General features: G+C 40.6%; 1 protein-coding gene and 1 long non-coding RNA gene across 15 annotated transcripts in view; one reads left to right on the top strand and one right to left on the bottom strand.

The window, feature by feature from the left end:
- The window catches only part of LOC137468455 (uncharacterized), a 224,167-nt gene extending 219,310 nt beyond the window's left edge, over window positions 1-4,857 (top strand). The window contains exons 2-3 of the long non-coding RNA XR_010995946.1: window positions 1,995-2,082; window positions 4,535-4,857. This is a non-coding gene — a long non-coding RNA (uncharacterized lncRNA). The remainder of the gene's footprint in view (window positions 1-1,994; window positions 2,083-4,534) is intronic.
- A 2,416-nt stretch (window positions 4,858-7,273) lies between these two features.
- Window positions 7,274-19,392, bottom strand: part of MCF2L (MCF.2 cell line derived transforming sequence like) — a 141,607-nt gene continuing 129,488 nt past the window's right edge. For 8 of the 14 annotated variants that reach the window (XM_068180199.1, XM_068180189.1, XM_068180195.1 and 5 more), the window contains 12 exons: window positions 18,857-19,078; window positions 18,258-18,350; window positions 17,715-17,793; window positions 17,497-17,569; window positions 16,205-16,320; window positions 15,467-15,553; window positions 14,550-14,609; window positions 14,126-14,200; window positions 10,616-10,746; window positions 9,897-10,009; window positions 9,668-9,771; window positions 7,274-9,541 (listed from right to left, as the gene is read on the bottom strand). In XM_068180199.1, the coding sequence (XP_068036300.1) occupies window positions 9,447-9,541; window positions 9,668-9,771; window positions 9,897-10,009; window positions 10,616-10,746; window positions 14,126-14,200; window positions 14,550-14,609; window positions 15,467-15,553; window positions 16,205-16,320; window positions 17,497-17,569; window positions 17,715-17,793; window positions 18,258-18,350; window positions 18,857-19,078 (1,248 nt within the window). In that variant the 3' untranslated portion in view covers window positions 7,274-9,446. The remainder of the gene's footprint in view (window positions 9,542-9,667; window positions 9,772-9,896; window positions 10,010-10,615; window positions 10,747-14,125; window positions 14,201-14,549; window positions 14,610-15,466; window positions 15,554-16,204; window positions 16,321-17,496; window positions 17,570-17,714; window positions 17,794-18,257; window positions 18,351-18,856; window positions 19,079-19,392) is intronic. The other 6 variants (XM_068180196.1, XM_068180197.1, XM_068180192.1 and 3 more) reach the window with 3 other exon arrangements.

Genomic DNA, 19,392 nt, shown 5'->3' with positions numbered 1-19,392 from the left:
GGTGAGCTGAGCAGAATGGCACATACAAATTCTGCAGTGTGCCCTTTTCACAGAAACAGGGAGCATGGTTTTGATGCGTGTTCTCCTGACACATGCAAAAGCTATGCTGGTTGCACAGGCTGCTACCCCAGGCCTGCATTTTCCATTTACCACACCTTTTCCATGAGAAACATGAATGCTGGGACCCTGAGTCCATAAGACAGGCATTAACTTGGCCACATAGCGCCACATGCAGAGAGCAGTGATGTGATATCGTGCATCAGCGGTCAAGATACGGCCTTTCAGTGCTTTGGAGTATGACTGTACCACTGGCATCTATTCCCATTTTTCTATCACCATTGAGACTCTGCACTTCTGCCTGAATTTGCTTGGAGACAATAATTAACCAGCAAGAGACACTCTACACTGGTTCTCTCCATCTTTGCTGCCAGACCCATGTGGCCTGTACAGGTTGTACCAGCTGGAAGTGGCACTGAGCTGATCCATGTTGTACTTCACTAGGAACTACCAGGGCTTGAGGGGCCACTCTGCAGACAGTGCTTTATCTGGAACATAAGCAGTCCCCTGATTTAATGGAAATCAATTAATGGCATCAGACTGAAGAGCTGACAACATTCTTGGGGAAATATTTACTTAAGATAGCAGCAAGGTAAAGAGCATGTTTGTCTATGAGAAGTGAAGCATTAGCTTCAGGCTGGAGTGTTTTCCAGGCTGTGCTCCCCTTCCTGCATGGAAAGGAAGAGCATCAGCCCTGCATCTGAATGCTACAGCAAAGGAAATCAACAGCTGGATGTTTACTTTGTGCCAATGTTCAGCATAACTCCTTGCAGAAGTTGTGATTGCTTAGGGAAGTCAGGCTCCTGGCTGTTGTTTCCATGCAGTCCTGTTGTTTAGGGGCAGTACACACAGCTGGATATTCTGTTTTGAAGTCACTTTCCCAAGAGGCGGTATCCAGGCACTTCTCTGGATCACAGCCTGGCTAATTCCCAGCAGCCCAGTTCCTGGGATGGTGGGAATAGATGGCACGTCCTGTCCCAGGCAGAGGAAGGAAGCCAGTTACTGGAATGCAAAAGAAGCTACAGCAGCCCTCTGCTGCTTTTTGGGAACCGTCTCCATACCTCTCAGCCTGCCAACACAGCCCTTACTCCTTGTTCACTTGCCTGTGGCAGGGAGTTGAAAATAGCAAATGCATTTTCAGATTAGCAAGAATAAAACTAAGCTCGAAAATTTCTTTTTAACTCATCTTCTTTGGAATGATCTAGCCCCACCTATCTGTGTGCCATGCAGATCAGAGAATGAAGTTCTGCCTTCACTGCCTGAGGCCAGGCTGAGTCTGCACCTATGCCCCCCACTGCCTTTATTTCCTTACACAGGTGGGCATCTCCCTCCCAGGGATGGTGGGGTGGCTGCCACTCCACAGTGGCATCGCAGCACCTCTGCAACCTCCATCTTCTTCGTAATGTGCAGATTCTGTACATCCTTACAAGATTGTTGCAGTATTTTCCCTTTGCCTTCCTTCCTCTGCTGGCATCCCTTAAACCTGAAAGGTTTTGCTTTTATTTCTTGGGAATACAGCCAAACAGTTATTTTTAGAGCCCTGGAAGAAGCCCAGGTGCTGGGAACAAGGGTCAGTTCATATGGGGACCATCTTTCCAAGAAAATGAATGCAATTAGGCTCCATTGGGATGAACCTGAGAAGGGTCACTGAGGATTCAGCACTTCAGGACTACATTCCTTCTCTTTGTTTAAGAACTTTGTACTGAGAGATCTCATCTCACAGGTGTTTCCTACTAACTTCAGCTGGGCCTGTTCATTGCTTAAAGAGCTGTGTTTTTATAGGAGACTTCTTCATTCCTTGCAGTCTTAGACCCTAAATGTCCTGGTTTCAGCTACCATAGAGGTATTTTTCTTCTCAGTAGCTTGTACAGTGCTGTGGTTGGGATTCAGTGTGAGGATAAGGGTAACAGACTGATATTTCAGCTGTTGCTGAGCAGAGCTTCTCCTGTCAGGATATTTTCAGTGTCTCATCCTCTGCCAGTGTGGAGCTGCACAAAAAGCAATGAGAGAGCACAGCCAGGACAGGTGACCCAAACTGGCCAAAGGGATATTCCATATAACAGAATTTCATGCTTATATGCATGCTTTTATACTTATATGTAGTATATAAACTGGGGGGGAGTCAGCTGGGAGGGGATGATCACTGCTTGGAAGTAGGGTGGGTATTGGCCAGTGAGTAGTGAGCAATTGTATTGTACATAACTTGTTTCTCATGTTCTCTCTCTCTGTGTCTTTGCTTTCTATACTAGTAATATTATTACATTATTATTATTAATAGTTGTTTTGCTTCAATTATTACACTGTTGTTATTTCAACCCATTTTTCTTGATTCTCCTCATCTCATGGGGAGGTTGGCATTGAGCAGCAGCCTGGTAGCTGGTGTTTGGGATTAAACCATGACAGTCTCCTTGGTCCTCAGCATAGGGCCTGGAAAGTTGAGATGATGACTGATCTGACCAGAGAGTATTAAAACAAGTTTGTTATAAGCCTTCATTGCATTGGTTTAATAGTCACTGGTTACAATGCTGATTTATTTGCCACCAGAGTGGTTGTGCTTGTTCTCAGGGCTGTGTTATGCAATACCTTACTTGCAGCATTTGTTGCTGTTTTGGTGTCTGTCGCCTTCAAGGCCTGGGTTCTGTTGTACTTCCTCGTATCGGCTTTTGATCTGATAAGAACCGCTGGCTGTGAAACTAGCCCGGTGTGTTCTCAGTATCGCTGTCCCTTCGTATTTCAGGAGCCATCTGCTGGGAACTATTAATAATTACACCTAGCCCCAGTCCCCATGACAGGCACTGCTACTGCTACCGTTTTCTCCCTGCTCGAGGAGGAAACGGATTCAAATTCCACCAACAGGCTCTGAAGCTACTCAAATTCTGTTAACAAGCATTGGAGCTACTCACACTCCAGCTGATTTCACTTGGAGAGATGTCCAGCACACCTGAAGTTGACTGCCGTAGGGGAGGAAGCACAGCCCCACCATCAGCCATGGATGGATCCAAAGGCAGTGGAACAGGGTGAAGCTGGGGAACACCTGCAGTATGTTGAGGATATCATTGTGTGGGGCGATACAGCAGAAGTTTTTGAGAAAGGGGAAAAAATAGTCTAACTCGTTCTGAATGATAGTTTTGCCATAAGACAAAGTAAAGGTCAAGGGACCTGCACAGGAGATGCAACTTTAGGGAATACAGCAGGGAGAAGGGTGTTGCCACATCCCAATGGATGTGATCATAAAACAACAGCAATGTCTTCACCAACTAACAAGAAAGAAATAGAAGCTTTCTTAGGTGCTGCAGGTTTCTGGAGAATGCACATTCCAAACTGCAGTCTGATTGTCAGCCCTCTCAAGTGTCCAGGAAGAATGATTTCAAGTGGGGCCCTGAACATCAAGCCTCTAGACAAGTAAAGAAAGAGATATTAATGCTGTACCCCTTGAGCCAGTCTGAACAGGGCAAAATGTAAAGAATGTGCTGTACACCAAAGACAGGGGAGACAGTCCTACCTGGAGCCTCTGGCAGAAAATACCAGGGGAGACTCAAGACTGATCTTTATGGAGTCACATTGACTCTAGAGGATCTAAAGCCCACTATACTGTAACTGATGAAGAGCTACTGGCAGCTTATGAAGGTGTTGAAGCAGATTTGGAAGTGATTGGTACTGAAGTTCAGCTCCTCCTGGCACCCTGGTTACTTGTGCTGCATTGGATGTTTGAAGGAAGGGTCCCCTCTTCACATCATGCAACTGATGGTAGCACAGTGAAGGTGGAATCAGAACTGTTTTCAACATGCAACAATCCAACACCACGTGCCATCTTCCCTGCCCTGAAAAATTATGAAAGATGAGGACTGGGGTCATGGATTGAATGAATTCAGTGGACTTTTATAAGGATGGCCTATAGACTTAGAGAATGGTAATTGTGTGCATATCCAGCAAAAGATGGGAAAGGTGATGGGGTATTTGCAAGTGTGGGAACCAGCATGACACAAGTGGTATGAAATAAGGGTCGGATGCTGTTCTGGTTTCAGCTGGGACAGAGATAATTTTCTTCTTCAGTGCAATGCTGGGATTTTGGATTCAGTATGAGAATAATGATAGCACATTGATGTTTTGGCTGTTGCTCAAGTAGTGCTTACCCTAAGTGAGGGAATTTGAGTTTTATGCTCTGCCAGTGAGGAGCTGCAGCAGAAGCCATGAAGGAATATGGCCAGGAGTGATGACCCAAACTGGCCAAAGGGCTATTCCTTTCCTAGAAGTCATGCCAAGTATATAAAGTGGAAGGGGATGATTGCTGCTCAGGTCTGGGCTGGGCACTGGTCATCAGGTGCTGAGCAATTGCATAGTCATTACTTTTCCTTTCTTTGTATTTTTTTTTTTCTTTCTCTCTCCTACTACTAGTAGTATCATTAGTTTATTAGCATTAGTATTATTATATTTTACTTTGTTCCAATTATTAAATTGTTATTATCTCAACCCACAGGTTTTACCTTTCTGTTCCTGATTCTCCTCCTCAGCCCACTGGGTGGGAGGGAGTGAGTAGCTGCATGGTCATGTCCTGTCTGGGGTTAAACCATGTCACCAGCCAGAGGAGAAACCAGTTTGCTTTTCTTCCTCAGAACATCCCTATGTGTTACTTTGTTTTCCTTCTTGTGCAGTCTTGCTCTAGTTTATGAGATTTCCCCTGTAGTTCTGCTCTATAAATCTCCTTGCCAGTGCTGCCTTCAGCTTTGGCTTATGTTTTCTGAGCAATTCTAACTAAAATGAACTGCTGTTTAATTAAACATTAATATATATTAATGCAAACATGTACCTCTGCTGCTCATGGGTGCTACTAGAATCAGTCTGGGAACAGCTCTTTAGAAAATATGATTTAGGATCATTTTTGATGTGCCAATTTTTTTTTATTTAAAAAAGTAAGACAGTTAAAAAAATCAAACATGAAAATGTTAATACTATAAAATAAAATTGAAAGCAGAAACATGAGCCTGAAGACATGATGATGTCCCAGAACATGTCCTTCTTTGTATTTGCTTTGTTTTCTGCTGACATTTTTAAAAGAAGTGCTCTTACAATTTTGTTGGTTTTAGTTTCATGTTTTGGGTTGAAGAGATGTATGGAAGCTATTGGGAACTGGGCAGTTTGATCTGATCCAACAAGTCACTGGTCACTTCAATATGAGTTTTTCTGTCAGGAAACAATTTAAAAAAACAAATCAATATTAATTCCATTTGAAGAGGCTATCAGAGATCATTTGAGTAAGCTGACAAAACTGTGTCTAGGTAAGAAAGCTTTAGGAATAATCTGCTTCTTGAATTTACAATAGGAACTTGCCATCAGTCATTGATCAAACTGACTAAAAGCAAAGACTTTGAGCAAGTAAATTTCTGTTATTAAATCTATAAATTTATGACTATTATGCTGCTATATACATATTATGCTCTATAAATATATGACTATTATGCTGCTAAACTTTAAAGCAAATTATTTGACATTTAGACCTAAAAATAGAACCACAGTCCAGGAGAAAACTACCTGCCTGTCTAACAGAGCTCTGTACCCCAATTAATCTCATAAAGAGGGAAGAGAAGATGGGAAGACAATTGTTTTTGTGACAAATTCTGAATACAAGCTTAAATTTTTTAAATTTTGGTGTGGATTATTTCTTTCTGTTCTTTTACTGCTTGAGTAGGCTATCTGAAATTACAGAGAGAATAAAGGAAGAAAAAGATAATAAAGGCAGTGTGCTCCAAAGTTTGTCTGTTTAATGCCACATAACTCAGTTGGTAATGAGAGATACTAACTCTGCTAAAAACCTTTTCTTGACTGAGGCCATCACAGCTACAACAGCACCAGTAGCAAATCCATAGTCTTTTAAATGTAGCTGGGGACCTTGCTCTCCTGTCAATAGATTGGGAGTAAATAAAAATTCACCTCCTTTCAAATGAATGCCCAGAGAAGACACTTCAGTAGCTAAATGTCTTATTTTGGTAATACAATCTCTAACCACACATTTACAAGGTCTTAGTGAACAACAGAATTTGTCTCTTCTATTCCTGCATTCTTAATTAAGGGATTTTATTACGTTTACCTGAATACCCCTGAATTTGGGTTGCTTCATTATACCAGGCAGATCCGATTCTTGCCACACACCTCTAGGGAGGCTGCTAATTCTGGGGACTTGTGTGGGCACTCCAGCCTTCACAGAGGAGTCATAGAAACATCTAACATATCACTGAGAAGAGGAATGGGAGTTCCTGTCATTTTGAGTTAGATGATGTAAATGAGTTATGGTACAACTTCCTCGGTTTTGCTCGATGACAACATCTGTGCAGGATGGAGAAAATGTTTTATGTTCCAACTAGCAAACTACTTCTGTATCTATGAAACAATTAGTGCCCCAACTTTGAGACAGTGATCTAAAAAACCAATCATTATTAGGTTTTTATATAGAAAACCCTGTACTTTTACTCTTTACTAAGGTATATTTGGGCTGGAATTCTTTCATTCTTTTGCTCAAACAAGTATGATGTGGATCTACTCAAAAAGGCTGGACCTCCTTTTGCTCAGAAAAGTAGGACTACCTATTTCAGAGGGAACTGTTATGGTGACCATATCAAGACTAAAAAAAATGCAATCAAGTCTTAGTAACACCATAACTGGATCGTGTAATGCACATGACCAACAGCTCAGCCCAAATCACTCCCGTCAGTATGAAATTCACCTGGCATGGCATGGTGGTGCTTAAAGTCATCATTCACTGAATGTACAAGCATGTTCCTCTTCAGATGAAGCAAGGGTGAATGTAGTGTCTTGTTTCTCACCCAGCCATGGCCAGATGCAGACCTCCAACTTGCTCTGCTAATACCACAGGATCCATGGCTTTCCTTGGGAAAACACAACAGTGATGTGCTTTCTTTCAGAAAAGGGAGTGTGGGAAAAAGGGAATCAGTCCAATTGCCTGGCACTGACTTTCATTTTTTATCCTGAGCCTGCAGACAGGCTTTAATTCCCTAGTGCCAGGCACATGATTCTAAATGAGACATGACCACAAAGGTGAAATAGTGTTTTTCTGAGACGGTGCCAGAATGAGCAGACTGAGGATTTGAACACACAGACCTAGTTTTCTGTCCCAAATCCTAGAACCTCTCTCTGTTTTAATATGATACCCATAAAACCTTTCAAGACTGTGAGACAAAATAAACCCCAGAGCATGTCTATATAAAGGCATTCAGCAAGAAGCGCTGAAATTTATTCAAATTAATTACAGTAGAGACCTCTGACTTTGAACTTCTAATTCACAACAGCAGTAAAAAAGGAAATGGTGAAATGGGTTGTATTAAAGTGCAATGATGTGGAAAAACCATTAAAATAACACAAATGAGGCTGCAGTGAGAAATGAAACAACAGTCCCATCCAAGCAATGACAGCAATATATAAGTAAATTATGTTACAGATAATTTACAAAATAACTTACATAGATGAAGATAAGCTGAATCTCATGTTGATATTCCATTGCTAAATATCAGACTAAATATTCTTGGTCAGCACAGAATTATATGGAATATTAAAAAAAATCAGAGGATTTCTGTGTTGAAAAAGATGCCTGAAGTAAAACCCTGATCAGCATTTATATTGCAGTACTGCAAGAAAACTAAGTATTTATGAATTGTAAAGTGACACATTCAGCAGCATGGAGACTATAAATACATCTTTTACATTGATACATCATATCTACACAGATATACATATCTACACACGCAGATATACACACACACAAGCATGTACATGCACATACATATGTGCACACATTGATGTGTGTATATACATGCTTCAATTTGTGCTGACCATGGTCAGCTGAATTTTGATTGCCTCTGGGGTAGGGTTGCTGCTGCATCATTCTTAGAAGTGTTTGTCATTTAACTTTTTTTCACTTTAAGTTAATCTGAAGCCTCTAAAACATAAAATTCTGGCATAAAGATAGAATTCAGGGCTCAGCCATCAGTGAGTCTGATGATTAACAGCAGTTCCCATTGACATATCTGCTGTGCTTAGTGTTTCTGAAAAGTTATGCTCTTCATGTCCCCATTATTTTTAAATATTATGGTGCATGAATCAGCTAAAACCTGTTTTCATATAAGCAAAAACATTTGAGAGATGGATACAGTATTCTATACATGCACTTAGTTTTGTACTGTTTGTAAGGATGGTGTGCAAATAATGTCTGACAAAGTGAAAATTCACAACATTGGCTTGCATCATACCCTGAAAAATGGAAAATTTAGCATCACCCTTCCTTTAAAAAATTTAAAATACTTATCTGTAGCATAAATCTGACCAATCTCTTTAATTTTTTTTCTCCAGTGCTCCCCTTTATAGAAAAATTATGTCATTGGGGTTTTTTTCTCTTTCAATTAATCTGGAACAAACACTGTGGACTAAAAATATGTTGGATTTCCAGCCCTCATAGGTTTGTTTGAAGGAAACTTTGATGGCTCCTGATCCATAGTGCAGTTACAATAGTTTCCTCTGCCTGTAACTGCATGTCGTGAGAGCTGAAAGTAACCATGCAATTACTGTTTATTAAAAAATCATTTAGTGAATAAGAACATTTGAGTTTCATTGTGCACCTGCATAAGGAAAAAGATACTACTAAATTGCCAAGGCTATGTAAACAGTGATCTTGGTAAAGAATTTGGTTGTGAGGCCAAACAAAAAAAAAAGGGCAATTCCATTGCACATGCCACTAAAATGCTGGAAGGGATAAAGTAACAGTTTCTCTTGATGTTGTTGTAGTCAGTGAATTGGTCATATCTGCATCCCAGCCTCTAAGGAGCAGAAAAATATCCTGAAAATCCAAGAGGAAAGGGTGGACCAAACCTTCTTCCTTGTTGCCATGAAAGTCCTATTCACTGCATTGACTGAGGTATGTCCTTGGAGAAAGGGTTTCTTGGGGAGAAGAAATTGTAAACTTGGATTTATTTTCCTCATACCTATCCTGTACAGTGATTGCTATGTTATTTGTTTACAATGAGCATTTATCATTGAACACATTTTGTTTGCTCACATTCAGATTCTGGCTGTTACAAAAAGATACAGTTCTGCAGAAATCTGATCGTGTGTCAAGGAGAAAACACACTTTATGGTAACAGCTCTTCAGAGCAGAAACCTCTACAAAATCCTATTTCAAATCATTTAACTTTTATTTACAACTTTACATTCCATGCACTTCTCATTGGGATCTTCTGGGAGAACCTGTAAAAGTCATCACTAAAAATACTCAGAGCTGGCAACACAGTACTGGTGGTTTTCCAATGAAGTCCAATGTCCAGAACTCTGCAGCAAATGACAATCTCCAGATTTACCTTCCAGGGAGGTGGGATGAACATCTCATATTAGCCTTTAATGTCAGAGAAGCTGGTGCTACTGACATTGCAGCTATCACTGCAACTTGATGATGTGCTCAAATTGCTGGAGGCAGTGCCTGATTCTGGAAAAAGAAAGGGAGAAAAAAAAAACCACAAGAAAATATTATATAGTGGTTGTTTTTCATTACTTTCTTTGATAATAGGAGTCTTCAAAGAGACAATAATCTCACTTAAAATACAGAGCCTACCAGAGCTGCTTAAAGATTGAGCTGATTTTGAGTTGCCTATGAGCATCAGCAGATTGTTTGCTGGTATCCAAGCTTCTCTACCACTGCTCAGGTTCTTTACAAACCTAAAAAAAATATAAAAATTAGAAGTCAGACTTCTTCATTTGATGTCTTTGAAACTTTTGCCCTAAACATCTGCCTTCTAAACACAGTTCTGCGTATAAAAATTTCCAAACACAGATCTGCGTACCAAAGTCCATCCTCCCCTTCACGAATCAGTTGAACTAGATCTCCACTTTTCATTGTAAATTCTTCAGAAACTCCTTTGTCATAATCAGTCACAACTGTATATTTACCAGGAGTCTAAATGCACACAGAGGAAAGAAAACAAATTATTTCTGTTGAGTACTTTAAGGTATGTTACAGCTTTTGTTATGTAATTATAACACTTTTCCCTTCTTTCCCATGTACCTACATGCTGAATATGGTGAAAATATACATACTGTGGCATTAAAATTCTGCTGACTGAACACATGCAAAGTCAATATATTTATTCTCATATCCTGAAAAACATTCAGTGAAATGTTTCCCCCTACAACAATTAATTCATATGGTTACAGAAAATAAAACCAAAAGAAACAGAAAACCTGGCAAATCTGCGCCATGGTGTCTGTGTGGAAGTCTATTGACGTGGTCACGGAACCTGTCATCACTTGATTGCATCATGGTACAAGCAGCCACGACTCACTGGGCTGCAGGTGTGCAAAGGCACCGAGGGACCTCCCCAAGGTACAAACACCGGGCTGATTTAAGAGAAGGAGTTCTCCTCCATTGCCCTGGGAATATTGCCCAGCTGAGCATTTCAAGGCAGACATTTTCCCTCCTGCAGCTTCAAAAGCATTCCTGTATCCCGCCACACACGCTGCTGGTAGCACTTCCTTAGCTGCATAGGAAAGCATTTCTGGTTACCAGCTTCATCTCGCCTGCCCCTCCTCCTCCTCCTTCTTCCTCCGCATCCGATGAATTCAGCGCTTCTTCAGCACTAGACCAGCCGTCATTTTCTTCGGATGCATCAAGAGAATGGGATGGTTTGGCCCAACCTCAGGGAAGGAACAGCCAACAGTTAACTTGGCAGCAGTGAGCCACTGACTGGGAGAAAGGTTCTCCCCACTGAAAAGCTCGTAAGTGATCAACATAAACAGGAGAAAAACTGACACAGGGAGGTTATTACAGTCACTGGGTGAAATTCACCGCTGGTGAAAGTTGGCCTGTTTCCATCTGAGTAAATGGAGTTGTGGAAATGCATTGGCAGTGAATTTAACCCTTTGGATTAATATAAAGTGAAATTAATGGAGAGAATGCAAATTTCCAACTGAAAAGCAAATATATAAAAATATTTGTATAATAAATATATGTTATACAAAAATAAATGAGGGATAGATAATCTTTTTTCTTGGGAGGAAGCAGAAGACAGGAACATATACTTTTTGGGAAGAGGTTGAACACACAGGGTTATCACCCAAAGCGACCTAACCAGCTTGCTGGAATAAGGGATAGATAAGCATTGCCTCCTTCACACATTGTCTCCTTAAACAGTCAAAAATTTCCACACAAGTTACAAGCACTCTGTACCTCACCTGACAAGGCAGCCCATTACATAAGAGTGTTCAGGCTGATGCAAGAATACTTAAGTGCTCTGAACTATCTTGGTGTAAAGTCACTGCACCAAACACCACAACAACATTCTCCTGCCTGTCATTTACTGTTTTTTCACTCTCAGGGTGAAGAATTTATTTTATTCATAAAGCTGAATCATATCCAGAGTGCACAAAATCCTCTTCCAAATAAAAGTACATTAGGTTTTATTAGTGGGATGTTTTATACAGAGTTCAGCAGCTGCTAATAAATGCGTTGAGCTTATAATGAAAAAAGTCATAATAAAAGAGATGAGTATTGTAAACAAGCTTTTGTTTCAAGCCAAATAGTATCAACAGCGAAACTCAATGAAAAAAAATGAAAGGAAGAACAAGCCTCCCATTTTATGTAACTGCTAGTTGAATTGAGAAAATATTTTTGCTTTGAACTGCTCCTGAGACATTTGACACACAGCTGGTCATGCCAGTGCATTAGAAAAACCTGAGCAGCATCAGAATAAAGCCAAAGAAACCATAGAAAGGAATCACACCCAGAGCACACCAAAAAGAGTGGGACTTTTACCTTGCCTATGCTGCTGAGTGACCTGCACAAGATTGGAAGTACTGACCCTTTTGGCCCTCTTGAGAGTTAAGAATGAACTTCTTTCCGTGAAGAAACTGAGTAATAAATTTCTGCTGTATTCTATCAAAATTCCTTGGAATCTTACATCTTGTAGTTGGCTTGTTTGACACAGCTGAAACCATTTCTGTTATTTCTAAGTTAAGAGCAATGCAACAAAAGAAAACCTGGTTTCTCCTAATTGCTCCAAGCTCTCATTAGAAACAGTACCAATGGATTGGTAATGCATAAAAAGAAAAAGAAAGTAAAATCACTCTAAGTGCCTGTAACCTCATACTCACTGGGTAACAGCTTGGATATATTTTGGGTAACAGTTCTTGTTCCTCAGCCTCTTTCTTTTCTTATATTGTGCTGATGTGCTAAGAGCAGACTGGCCTGATCCTGCCATACCAAGGATACTACTCCTCATACAAGCTGGCACTCTGCAATCAACAAGTCTATATAAAAGCCCATCTCCTGCTGGGAAGGGAGGTGATTACTATGGTAGAATTCATATTGGCAAACTATGGGACTGAAATTATGCATGTACATTCCATCCGTGTGTGTGTGTGTTCTCCAGGTTGAGACTATATCAGAGCTCCCTATAAAGGCAGGGAAGGTAGGAAAAGGGTAGGCAGTCCTGAGAAATGACAAGGTTATTCAGAAATTATTTCAGATATAACAATGCCAGGGAAACCAAGAATTCATTAACTGCTTCTCTTCAGAAATAATCTAACAGGTTTCTTCAAAGACCTATGATCAGCCTGCAACATGTAATTCTGACACTAGTTCATATTCCTTGAGCTCAGCATAAATCAGAGCAATACAGCAGTGAAAGGAAATGAATGGGGTCATGAGCTCTGCTGTGGCCATCACCTGGCACAGTTTCATCCCAAAATGACTGGGTAGCTCCCTGCTTATCCCTTTTTCAACTGGGCAAGGAGAAGAGATAAAGTGCCAGAAAAGCGACTGGAAGGTGCAAGACAGAAGGAGGAGTTAGTAGATGTTTTAAATTTATTTAATTGGTTTAGCTGTTTCATAAAGTAAGATGCTTCTTACTCTAGATGGGACAGAACACCAAATCAGATAAGCCTGTTTCAAGGACACAATAATTTTACTGTAAATCAGCAATGATCTAGGACTCTCTTCCTTGGAAAATTCCAGCACCTGAGGAAAAGGCCATAAAACACACTTTTCTTTCGGACATTTTTGGGCCCTCAGGATTTCCATGGTACCTGGAGATCTCAGAGTTTTGCCTGCTACCTGCGGAAGAATAACTTTGTAACTCTCATATCCACCCTTGTGGTGTTTCTGCACGTGTCTAGCCCAGGATTACATTGCCTGCTGCTCAGCAAGGTGAAAAATCGTGTTGCAGTTTCCCCAGCACAGCAGCTGAGCTTGCACCATTTCCACAGATAAAACAAAGACTTAAGAAACCTGGAGGGGAGGCTGATGGTAGGGACTGAAACAGCTTCGCATTTAGACTAGTATTTTCTAAAGGAGATGGTGGTGGAAAGAGTTGGGAGGAGAGGGACTGCTCTACTTGTACTCTCTACTACTTTAGTTAATTAGCCCTAGGGATTTGTACTCAAACTTTCACCATCAGCCCTGCTGGTTAGAAATGGGTTGTTTATTGAAGTACTTTCCTATTCTCTGCTTTGCTGTGAGTTGGGAGGATAGGAGGCAAATTGCTGCAAGGGGCTCAGTTAAGTCATCTGTGATTCACAGGGTGGTAAAAGTTGCCAACTGTCACCCAAAGAAAGATGCAACAGGGCTGTGTCTGCAGGAATAAATGCAGATCTAATACGGAAATTCCTCATGACAGTGATCTGAGTTTTGGAATTTTTTTTTTAGAAGTTAAATCTTCTCCACAAGGGCCCTAGTGGCAAGGATTGTAACACATGGAAAACCATGGTCACAGAGTAGCTGGACAGCCCTGTAATTCTATTAAACACATGGCTTCTGGCTCTTTCTTCAGCAACAGATCGCTTTCCCCCTGTCTTCTAAAAACTAGTTACCCATATGCTACTTTATTTAAACCAAGGTAAAACTGCAATCAGTTGTGCTATCAAGACCAGCATATATAGATCCACTTGGAAAAACATAGCTGATGTCAATACTCCTGCACACAACAGCATCATACAGGTATTCTCAGCACTCTGATGTAACATGTTGCACGAAGGATGTGTGGGTACTTGTAGAGTACAAGATGTGGCATCACTGTACCTCTTAAACCAAAAGGAGTTGGGTCACTCACTACTTCTTGCCGTTTGGCTTTTTTGTCAGGACTGGTAGGAGAAGCTGTAGGAGGATGAATAGGTAAAAAACAGAGAATAGAGATATTGAAGAACTGGAAAAAAGAGAATAGGTGGATTGCATGCTAAATACCTTTGAGTTTACACTGGAAAACAAGTGGATTTCTGTAGTAAAATTTTAGCTGTCACTGGTGCATGGCAGCAGAAGGAATTAACTATTTATAAGAAGATATTTTAAGATAAATTGACAAATCTATTTTACAGTAATAGATGAAAATATATGTAAACTTTCCTAAATTGACTGGACATCAACTGAATACAATTAACTTCAATTTCAGATAAACATTACCAAATTAAGCAATCATTTTTATGTAAATCTAGTGCTACAGCAATACCTGGTCCTGTAAGAAGGATCATTGGCAATGTCTGGCTTTTAGCAGAAGGAGATGGAGTTTCTGTCAAGGCAAGCATGGAACATTAGTGCTTACCTCAATAGCATTAGATAAACAACCCTAGAGTCTCTCCAGGAAGAACTCAAAGGTAATTGGGTTTTAAACAGGCATTCTGGAAAGATGCTTATGGGGAAAAAAATACCATGCTGTTCAACAAGTGCCATCATCTTAATGCAATTCAGACTGTTCAAAGACAGCTCTTCAAAGCAAGAAGTGACTGTACCAGTGTGATTACTTGGCAGGAGGAAGCAAGAAAAGTCTCAAACAGTTTTTGCCTGTTTTAGGAAAAAAGAGGCAAAGACCATTTCTGGAAGAATAGGGAAATTCTTACTTATTTTTCTATCCAGCAAAACAACATTGTCAGACACATTCTGCTGTAATTATTTATGCTTTGAGAATTGTGTTAGCAAGGATGCAAAAAAAATCCTCTATAAAACCTTCACAGAATCACCTTGATTCCTTTTTGCCAAGTACAAGTGCATTTGGGGCAGATCCACCGAAGCTAGGAGCAGGCCACGTGTCTGGTCAGAACACAACTTCTTCCTCTAGTTTTTGTACAGAAATGGGGCACTATAAACTCCGTCCTTGGCCTTGACAGTGAGATTGGAGGCACTGGAAACCACACTCCTTCTCTTGCATCTCCACAGCCCCACTTTTCCTATCTGCATCTCCCCCTCCCACTCTGGAGCTGGCTTCCCTTGAAATCTCCCTGTCAGAGGCACCGACTAAGGAACCTAGCTTGACCTTGCAAGAACAAGCTAGTGTGTACACTGAAAACCTATCACACTACACACACATACAAGGTGATGCTTCAATTACAGCCTTACACAGAAAACAGTCTAGCCTTATTTTTAAGTTACCTTTCTGACTTTTGAGGTTAGTAAAGCCCTGCAGTGTAAAGCGCTTTTTTGACAGTACAGAGGATTCTGAGGTAGAGCTAGTGTTGTCTACAAAGGAAGAGAGAGACACAGAAAGAAAAGGGAGAAGGCCATGAAAAGATCAAGGCAAAAAGTAATTTGCAGCTATGTCAGGGAACCTGCATGTTAGAATGAAAAGGGACAACTGAAAGTCCACGTACAACACAAGTGTTTGGTTGTTCTCCCTGTGCAAGGGCTTGTTCTGCCACTGGTTCAATAAATAATTTCCATGATGGGAAAAAAAATTAAAGAGAAAAACCAGAATAGAAAAAAAAAACCTCCCTCTTACATCAAGTAATGACAAGAATTTTTTTCAGAGAAAAAGAACCCTGAGAAGCTGGGCAGCTTTAAGAGAAGACCTACTGCAGAATTCTGCCTTGTAACAAATAGTTCCCACCTGCTTTTGGCTACTATCCATTCAACACAGCTTTGGGCCTGTCCACACTGCACACTGGAATGCAGAAAGCAATCCCAAGCTAAAGGCCAGCACATTGGTGCAGTGTGGGCAGCACTTTGTGGGTGGGCTGCCCTAGGGCTGAAAACAGCAAAGGTCTGCTCGTTCAGGAGTCCTGCTGCCTCCCTGCGCTACCGTGGCTACTCTGCTGGTGGATCTGCCTGTGCATCTGCAGTGCAGGCATGCTCCTTGCAATTCAACACCACAACATCTACGGGCAAACTCACCTTTGCCTTTCTCGGGGTACTTTGGTGCTACTGTAGTGCCACAGCCTTCTAGACTTGTGAGATCAGCTTTTTTCTCCTCCGTTTTTTTGGTATTTCTGATGTGGTTTCGTGAAGGACTGTTTATTAGAAGAGAATGAAGACAATCAATCCAATCACAGGCTTTTACATACAGATATATAAGCTGAAAACTGTTTATTTGCTCCTTCTCAGACTGTAGCTTCCAGGACTGAAAAAGTCATTGGTGATTGTGCATTTAAAGACCATGGGAACATATGAATGAGAAACACCTCTCCTGACTAACTGCAATCACATGTACCATGGCAAAGGGAGTTACTGCAAAGATGGCTCAGGACAACTTCCATTCACTTGCAGCTAACAGGCTCCTCCTAAATGTACTAGGAATAAAAGAAGAAAGATAAAGGAATAAACTCTGCCTCCCAGAAGCTCTTAATACAGGAACAAATGAGGGACCTTGCAGTGGATTCCCATCACAACTCCATCTGGGAATGGGATAGAGAAAGACACTCCACAAATACAATGGAGCTGGGAAAATTCTCCCTGAGCAATAAGCAGATGCATAAAAGATGCAGGGCAAACAGCTACCAATACATATTTGAGCACACACCATATGGATATGAGCACATGGGCTTATGGATAGGTATATACACACACATATGAAAAACCAGACTGAGTAGCAGAGGATTAAAAAGAGGTGTCAGGCAAGGGCAGAACAACAGATGGGAACAGAAGAATATATAGGTTGGTATGGTGAAGGATAGAAAAAAAGAAAAAACTTCATCCAAAAACTGGGACACTGGGACACATTACTTTGGTTAAAAAAAGTAAATTGGAGTACAAGAACAAGAGACAGAGAAAAGATACTGCCATGAAAAAGACAAAAATAAGGTAACATGACATTGTAAAAGAATGAAAAAGTAAAGGAAAATAACAGTGAAGGTAGAAAAAAGCTATTCCATAAAACTCTCTTATCTGGACTGTAATGCATATAATCAGCTGCTCAACAAGCAGACACATAATACCACCAGGACTTTTGCTGGTGCAGAAAATTACATTTCAGTGGCATTCTCTATCAGCTGGCAAAACACATGCTACTGCTGCTCAGTTTAACAGTTCTGGAGATGTATAAACTCCAGGCTTTACAGTTTTATAGTAGGAAGAGAACTAAACCAAAACATTAAAACACAAGGACCAGTATTAAGGGGTAGGAGCAATGAAGAGCTGCAAATCAGATATATTAGTATATTCACAAGATGATGTGAAAACATATTTACCTTGCACAAGATGATGCTGGCAGTGGTAGAGGTAAGCTCTGTGTTTGTTCTAGTGTCCTGTGCTGACTAGCTTCTGTAATGGAGGAAAGAAAAAGAACTATTAAAATTGATTTGTGTCCTACACAGGGAAGATCTACAGGGCAGGATCTGAAGATCAAAGAGAAAATAGATTTTAAAAAGATTGAAAAATAAAAAAGAGAATCTCCAAAGTATTTTACCTCTGCATGCCTGCAGTTGACTTGTTAGCACTTTTCTTATTTCATTTACCCAAGTAGCTTTAACTTCAGGGGTTGGTGCCTACCCAAAAATAAATACAATCAACCATCAAGCACAGAAAAGTTATTACACAAATAGTTGCATGCCAAAGCATAGCCTCAGAGGAATCATTGAAGAGGGACAGACAAAGCTCCCTCTCCAGTGCTTCCATGACCAGAAACTGGTTGTAGCCACTGGAACAGGCTGAGGCAGAGGCTGTGCTTGTGCTGCAGCCAAACCCCATCTCCCAAGCCACCCACTACTCCAGTGACAGCTATAGTAATGGTGTATACAACTTCCTCTGTGGACATTGTAAGATGTGACTATTTTTTTCCCCAAGAAGACTCTTCCATTGAAATATGATTTAGGTTTTCTTTTTTTCTCTGCATTTACTCATCACACTCTATTAGTGATATAACAGGAAAAATAACTCCAGATCTTCTTAGGGTTAGACTCCTGCTCCCCCCTTTTTTTTTTTTTTTTTAATGTAGTGCCATGTTATTTACCTGTACAATGTAAACTTCTTCCCTTGCATTATACCAGATTTCAAATTTTTTTGCATCACCTTTGACATTTTCTGTTATTCCAACTGCAGCCATCTGGAAGCAAAGAGAACAGAAGCTGACCTACTGCATTGCAATTATGTTAAAAAGAGAAGCGGGAAGCTACTGCTATTCTTTGGTACCTTATTTCTGAAAAGGAAAACCCCATCTGGCTTCTTGCACAAGGAAAAGAATAGCTAACAATTTGTGATCTGTGTGTTGGAGACAAGAGATTTAGTTCTTTGTATCAGCCTGGCTACCTTGGAGGGAAGAAGGGTTTAGATACATTAGACTGAGACTGACTTGTAAAATGTGGCTTTTAAAATCCAGACCAACAAACCCTTCATGATTTTCACATTACCTTTCCCTACATTTTCTGTGTGATTAATGCAATTGCCATTCAGCTGGACAGACAGCAAAATAACACAGACCTGCAGCACCAGTCAGGCTTGTCTGAGAGTGAAGTTCCCCGTACAATGCTGCTACACAGGTTTGCACAGATAGAATATTACTACAGGCTAAGCCCTCGGTACCTTGACCATCAGGACTGATCAGTGTCTTACATTTAAGGAGTGTTTGTAGCTATATGAAGGTGCTTTCTCATATCCCTCTCCATTTTCTTCTCGCTTTTTACAGAATAGCACTGCTTTCTCATGGAGGAAGAGGTGTCGCTGCATTGGCTTGAAGCGTGCCAAATCTTTCACCTTTGTGTGACCCTTTTTATGATCAGTCCAGACATTGAAGGATCCCTGCATTAAAAGCTTGCCTAGCTCATTCAGGTTTCCCTGGAACAAAAAAAAAAAACAAACCAGTGATATTTGTAACTACAGAGATAACATCAGATTAAAATACAGACTCTGAACAGGTTTTTAGAAGTCTGTTGTTCTCAATAATCTCTCATATCAGTGTTTATGTTGAATTTGGAAATGCAATGAAGTCAGTGTTGAATTTCTACATATAATTTTCACTGGCCAGCACTGTTCAGGCAGGATTTTACAGTCAAGAATACCAGTAGCAGAGGCACAGAGAAAGGGAAGCAAAATACATGTTTGGTTGGTTGGTTTTTTCCCCCCAAACTCTGCTCCAAATCTGCTTATGT

The sequence above is a fragment of the Anomalospiza imberbis genome, chromosome 2, assembly GCF_031753505.1.
Source record: "Anomalospiza imberbis isolate Cuckoo-Finch-1a 21T00152 chromosome 2, ASM3175350v1, whole genome shotgun sequence".
Lineage (NCBI taxonomy): Eukaryota > Metazoa > Chordata > Aves > Passeriformes > Viduidae > Anomalospiza > Anomalospiza imberbis.
Note: the sequence above shows the minus strand (reverse complement) of the source record. Positions and strands in the feature narration are given on the sequence as shown.